General features: G+C 39.8%; 1 protein-coding gene across 1 annotated transcript; it reads left to right on the top strand.

Annotated features, from left to right (window-relative positions):
* The first annotated feature begins 254 nt into the window (after positions 1–254).
* On the top strand, positions 255–2,753 carry LOC143706044 (uncharacterized). The gene is made up of 3 exons (XM_077197589.1): positions 255–299; positions 1,050–2,095; positions 2,540–2,753. Exons 2-3 carry the CDS (start codon positions 1,061–1,063, stop codon positions 2,543–2,545), a joined length of 1,041 nt encoding a protein of 346 aa, XP_077053704.1. The 5' UTR covers positions 255–299; positions 1,050–1,060; the 3' UTR covers positions 2,546–2,753.
* Positions 2,754–6,564: the final 3,811 nt, after the last annotated feature.

Here is a 6,564-nt window from a genome sequence, read left to right as displayed (position 1 = left end):
AAATGGGCTTGAATGGGCTCTTGGCCAGACTAACTTGCAGAGCAAATCTAAATTTGCCGGAAGTTCGTCTGGGTTTTCCCAGGCTAAGCAAATCCACCATGGCCCTTTGTCCTCCTCCAGAACCCAGTAATGCAATGCTTGGCACCTCGAGTTGTAATGAGTTGTGCATGTAGTGCATTGTTCTGCCTCGAGGCCTGTGGGTGTGTTTCTCCTCTGGAGTTGTATTTAAGGCAGGACTCCGATATCTCTCTCTCAGACTGAAGCTGCCCGTCAGATCCAGTGCTGACACACACGTCTAGGTGAGTATGTTTCTAATAAAGGGCATTCGGACCTCATTTGAAGACCTGTATTTGTGTTCATGTGCTCGTGGGCAGGCCCTTTTTACATGATTTAAGAATATTTCATGAAAAAAAATGTACTCAGAAATATTAAATGCCATTTTGTTACCATATTTTTTAAACAGATATGTACAGTATTTGTTGTGTAACTTTGTAAGCAAGGAGTCGACAGGACAGCTAACATATGTGTGAAGGGCAGACATACTCAATGTACAGATGAGAAGGGATTTCTGGGGAAGTGATTGCATTCCTTATATTAAAATGACAAGATGATATTGAATACAAAAACATATTGTAGAAAAGACAAACAAAATTAGCTTTTCGTTGAAATGTTCAATGCAAACATTAGCCACAGTAGCCTACACTCGCAGCACTTATTATTTTCTCAAACGGCACTTCCTGAACTCTCCGCATTAATGCATTGTCATTTTGCAAATTACATTTAAAATTATATATTGCTACCCACATGGTTCCATAAAAGTGCTAAAGAAAACGGCAAATCACAACTATTACATACATACTGCTGCGCTACACTATATTTACACTATATTTACACTATGTTTACAGGAGTGCATCTTCACATATGACCTTGACTATTTTAAAGAGTGTGGGAAAAATAGCTCAAAACCATCTATAAAAAATTGCGATTAACAGTAAACCATTCAATCTGAACATTTTTTTCATTTATTTGTTTATTATCCTGTGTTGCAGGTTAAGGCAAAATGGCAGGTATTGTTCCAAAGCACAGAATAAAAGGTGTTGATTTCTGTGGATCATGCTCCTATTATTACATAATCCGCTCTGATCTCGGCTGCTATATGAGGTCAAGTAATTTCAACAAAGGGTCGGACCTCAGTATTCATGATCTGCACCCCTCCTGCCAACATGGAGAACATTACTTTGCTGATGAAAATGAGCAGTTTTACATCATTAAGGGTGATGATTTCCGCAGTGTCACTGATCTGTCAAAAGACACTGATTCTTCAGTCTTCACCCTTCATCCCGACTGTCGGGGCGGAGACCATTACCTGTCAGCCTTTGACTGGTTTTACATCATCTTCCAGGAGAAGGGCACTTACAGAAGAACAATAGACCTGAGTAAAGACTCTGGCTCTGATGAATATCCTCTGCCTCCCAATTGCAGAGACGGTCTCTATTACTGGGGTCTGCCGGATCACTTCTACTTCCTCAAGCCAACCTCAGATTGGGGAGTTGAATACTACAAAGGTACCAGCCTCAACAGAGATGTGTGCACCGCTGTTTATTCTGTTCACTCCGATGTCCTGAACTTCCTGCCAGGCGGGCTGTCCATAACCAACGGCCCAGCATTCGGCAAGTGGGTGAAAACTAAAACCGTTAGTAATGACAGTCTCACACCAGTGACATGGCAAAAGAAAATTAAAAAGGTTGGATACAATAAGGAGAAGATGTCCCAGATCACACACAACTGGAAGATTGAAGCGTCAGCCACGATCTCATCGGGAAAACTCGCAGCGTTAATTTCACAGTATCAGTTCTCCTTAATGGGACTATATGGAGGTGCAAGTGTGGACACTGAACTGGAAAACTGGAATGAAGAGACTGAGGAGGAAGAGATACTATCATTTGAGCTGAAGCCAAACGAGCGTCTGTATCTGTGGCAGTTCCAGCTGGGTCTCGGATCAGAACCGGTGTTGTTCTGCAAGGATTTGAAGATTACAGATCAGCCGAACCCTCCGACTGACGTCCCGCTGCCGCCTGTTCAACACGGCCTTCGAGTAAATACCTTAACTCTGACTTCTTAAGCAATTAATATATATTTGCTGCAAGAATTGCTTTAATTACAGTACATACAAAGTATAAAATACTTTGTGGGATATTTAAATACTAAATTATTCATTATAGCAATAAAAAAACGGACAAAATGCAGCTTTAAAAATAATTTCCGACAGATCAGCCGCATGTCATTTATCAAAAAAGGCTATGTTATATAGTATATTAGTTGTCCTTATAGATGTGCAATCGAATTCTACGAAAATGTTTGATGCATAAGTCATAAAAAGCTTGTTCTTTTATTTATTTGCTTTCTGTGTAAAACGTTGGCTTCACCCAGCATAATTAATAATCTACTGTTAATAATCTGCATTACATAAAATTATTAATCATTTTGTATTCATCTAATTGATCATCATAAGAATTGTACCCATTACTTTGTCTTACAGATCTGACGATTTGCGTATGGATTTGACAAAAGATGGGCTTTGTATGCCCAGAGATTTTTACGCATCCCTGAAAGGAGAATAGCAATGATCCAAAACCCGATCCCCTCGTGTGCTGTAAATGATGTGCTGAAAGTACTATGGTATTATTGTTCAGAGGTTGGCCTTGTTAAAGGTACAATATGTAAGAATTTTGTAATAAAATATCAAAAAATCACTTGCACAGTGTGATATATTTCCTGCAGTTTAATATCCCAAAAGTCTCCAAAGATTTTTTATTTCAGAGAAATTCCAATTTTAAATAAGTGGCCGTCCCGTGAAAAATGTCGCCTGTCAATGACGCAATATCCGCGCTATCCTCGGTTTCCGCTCATACTGCCGTAGCCATGACGTAACCATGACGACAGACGTGGACAACTGCGTCGTGCGTAACGTTTAGCGGCACCAGAGCCCGTCATTCTCTGGCGGCACGTAGTTCTTGTTTCTTTCAAACATAGACCATGGCAAGCAGACTTTGGGACAAACAAGGAGAACTAAAATGAGGATCAATATCAGCGTGGCGTTTTTGAGATGCCGAGAGCTCCACGTCCGCGACTAACTTGGACTTGACAGAGCTTCACGAGTCACGACTCGACAGCTTTATTAGACAGTGAGCAAATGTACATAAAACAAATCAATGTTATATAACATTAGCTCAACATGATGAAATGTTAGAGTATGGTCAGTATGTTATTCTAATGTTGATCTAGCTTACTGCTAGTTTCGTATAGCAAACGAACTAACACGTAGTATAACATTATAACTTTCAACACACATTTAAATGCCGTTTAGTGTGATAGTGTAACGTTAGACCAAGTGAAGCAGCGCTGCGTTACCTCACAAGTTTAATTCGTCTAATAAACTGACCTGTGTGATTAACGTAAATCCAGCACTTGCGGGTAGTTCGGTAGAATTAAATGTCCTTATTCCTTTATATCCGCGGGACTCGCGTGTGATATCTTTCTCTTTAGCAATAGCGACCTGCTTCGTACTACTATAATGTTAAAAAACATGAATGTTTGCACTAATCCATAAACATTATTAGATCCATCAGCTTGACAGCAAGTCCCATCATTCAGCTCATCACTGCATCATCAACCTACACCTTTGTTATTGTTGGAAACTGCGCCCTCTTGTGGCGAAAAAATCTTACATATTGTGCTTTTAAAGTCCCCGGGACAATAAATGCGGCCTCAGGGTGTGCGGATTCCAGCTTGCATATATTCCCGTACAGTTCCTGGCGTGCCTGTTCTCTGTTGGCTTGCGGGGGGATGTACATCACAATGACAATGAATACCGTATACCTGTCCCAGCTGCCTAGAACTGATGAGTTACAGGTAATCGTTTTTGCAGACCAAGTACCCAGAGAAGAATATAAGGTATTTCAAGAATTAAACACAGAAAAATAAAAAAACAGCAATTTTTTTAGAAACTCTTTCATATACTGATCTATAAGCAATATTTATATATACACATGACAAACAATAACACCAGCCGAGCAAACAATACCAAATAGCAACGGTAGGCTTTTATAAGAGGACTCTGGACTGGAGAATGAGTTAATAGGTACACGAGACATCAAATGTCATTTTCCTGAAGACGAGATCAGTCTTGTTTGTAGTTTTTAAGAGGTCATGTCCTTCCTTACAGAAAAATTGTTTTCAGAATGACCTATAAATATTATTTTAATATAAAAAAAAAGAAGCAGCACAAACAAACAAGCGAAGTAAAAAGGATTGAGCCTATTTTTGCCGACGTTTTGCATCGGGTGGGGGCGGGGCCAACTTCACGCAGTGATTGACAAGAGCGGGAGGGGGCGTGATCGACTCGGAATGCGTTTTCAATTTGCACATTGAATTTTGCTACATTCATTGCGGGACATTTAATGAAAATGCAATCGCAAGTGTCTTAACTGTGAGTGTAAATGCAATTAAAAAAAATAACATTTAAATTATAATTTTGCTACAGTTTTTGCTTGAACATTTTAAACAGATCTAATAATTTCTGTAATACATTTTAATTTCGCAACTTATAAAGTGTTAAAATATGTATTCAATTTACATATTAAAACTAGTGTATGAAATGGCAAATGTAAATTAAATAATTGAATTATCATTTTCATTTTGCACCAAACGTTGCACCAATGCAGTTTGTATTTTTCATATAGATAACCTTGTGAAGAAACTCAAACTTAAGCTGTCTTTTTCTTTCGAAATAAATTTTGTTTTTCTTTTAAAGCAAAAAAAGCAGCTAATCACTGCAACATTTTTATCTGTCTTAGATTATGGTGACCTGGTATATAGGACCGCTTCAGTACAATGTCTGCATAAGATTGACACTGTTTATCATGCGTCTCTGAGATTTATTACGAATTGTAAAAGTTTGACCCATCATTGTGAATTATATTCCAGAGTGGGATGGCCATCGTTGTCCAACAGGAGATCAGGGCATTGGCATATTTTAATCTATAAGGCCATGCTTGGTCTGTTGCCATCCTACATCAGTAGTTTAATCACATGGAGAAGTGTTGGTTCTTATTCATTGCGATCAAATGATCACTTGCTGCTCTCTGTTCCATTTGCCCGTACAGAACTGGGAAAAAGGGCTTTTGTTTACTTCGCTCCTTCGGCATGGATTTTTTTGCAAAAAGACTTGAAATTATCTAAACTTATTTCCTTAAATGCTTTTAAGTCCAGATTGAGAGAACCTGAAATGACCTGTTTAAATTGTAAATGTTCTCAATTATTTGTGTTGTATAAACCTTTATAAATGTAATTGATTGTGTTTTTGCTGCCTCTTGGCCAGGACTCCCTTGAAAAAGAGGTTTTTAAACTCAATGCGACTTTCCTGGTTAAAGAAAGGTTAAATAAAATAAAAATAAAAACATGTAATGGAAAATGTAAATTTAAATACAGAAATGCATTGCCATTTTACATATTACATTATCATTTTGCATATTACATTTCAAATTGAATATTGCTACCCATATGCTTCCATACTAGACGGGCCCGCCTTGTGACCAGAGAGCCGTGCATCCTGTGTGCGTATCCTGTGCGCTTTCGTCATTGGCGGAGCAGTCGGTCAATCCCACCTTTCCAGTAAATACGACTTGTGATTGGAGGGACTGTACGTCAGCAGACAGCAAAGCATTGGCCAAGAGCAGAAGGCCCTCCCTCCAGGCTTTTTTTTTTTAAGTTGCGAGGTTGCGAAGCTTCATTTTCGCTCAGTCTTAGGAATGCCAAAGCTGACTTAATTAAAAATAAATAAATACATAAATAAATATACGAAGAAATGTAAAAAAGCAAAAATACATAAATAAATACATAAATAAATATACAAAGAAATTGAAAATGTGTATTTCCACTGTAAGCCTCTTGAGCATGTGTCTTTCCCTTGGCAAGCCACCTTGCCTCCCCTGGGGTTGAAATATTCCACCTGCGGCTGGACACCCCAGTGTTCTCCATGTCTCCTTCAGGTCACATGTGTATTCTCTAAGTCCCCCCCTCTGGGTTGGCAGTAATTGCATATTTCCCCTGAACTTGGGATATGCTCCCCAGTGTACCTTGGTATTCCTGTGCTAAATAGGAGTCCTTCGTCCGTGCCAGTCTCACGACAGGGATCTCAGATTTACGCAGGGCACTGGAAGACAGCTGAGAAGGTGGCGTGATTAGACTGGTAACCCCATTCGTCGTCATCCGACGTAACTCGGAGTGACAACGAAAGGGAACGTCTCGGTTACGTATGTAACCCTCGTTCCCTGAGTAGGGAACGGAGACGTTACGTCTGCCTGCCACTTTCCGCTGTACCGCGGGGATCGCCTGAGCTCAGTCTTGGCTCCGAAGCGAAAAACATATCTGCCTGTTGCCGGCGTCCTCCTTTTATACCCACGAGGTGGGGCGGAGTTACGCCATGCAAATTCCGCAGACCCATGGCATTTCCTTGCCATTGGCTCGTTTTGTAATACTCGAAGTCGATAGGTGTTCTAAGCG

Source organism: Siphateles boraxobius, unplaced genomic scaffold (assembly GCF_051911475.1).
Source record: "Siphateles boraxobius isolate OS27281-9 unplaced genomic scaffold, OSU_SipBor_1 40, whole genome shotgun sequence".
NCBI classification, from domain to species: Eukaryota; Metazoa; Chordata; class Actinopteri; order Cypriniformes; family Leuciscidae; genus Siphateles; species Siphateles boraxobius.
Note: the sequence above shows the minus strand (reverse complement) of the source record. Positions and strands in the feature narration are given on the sequence as shown.

What these genes read in the sequence shown, in the direction of transcription:
- LOC143706044 (XM_077197589.1), top strand. Translation starts at nt 1,061, where the DNA reads ATGGCAGGTATTGTTCCAAAGCACAGAATAAAAGGTGTTGATTTCTGT.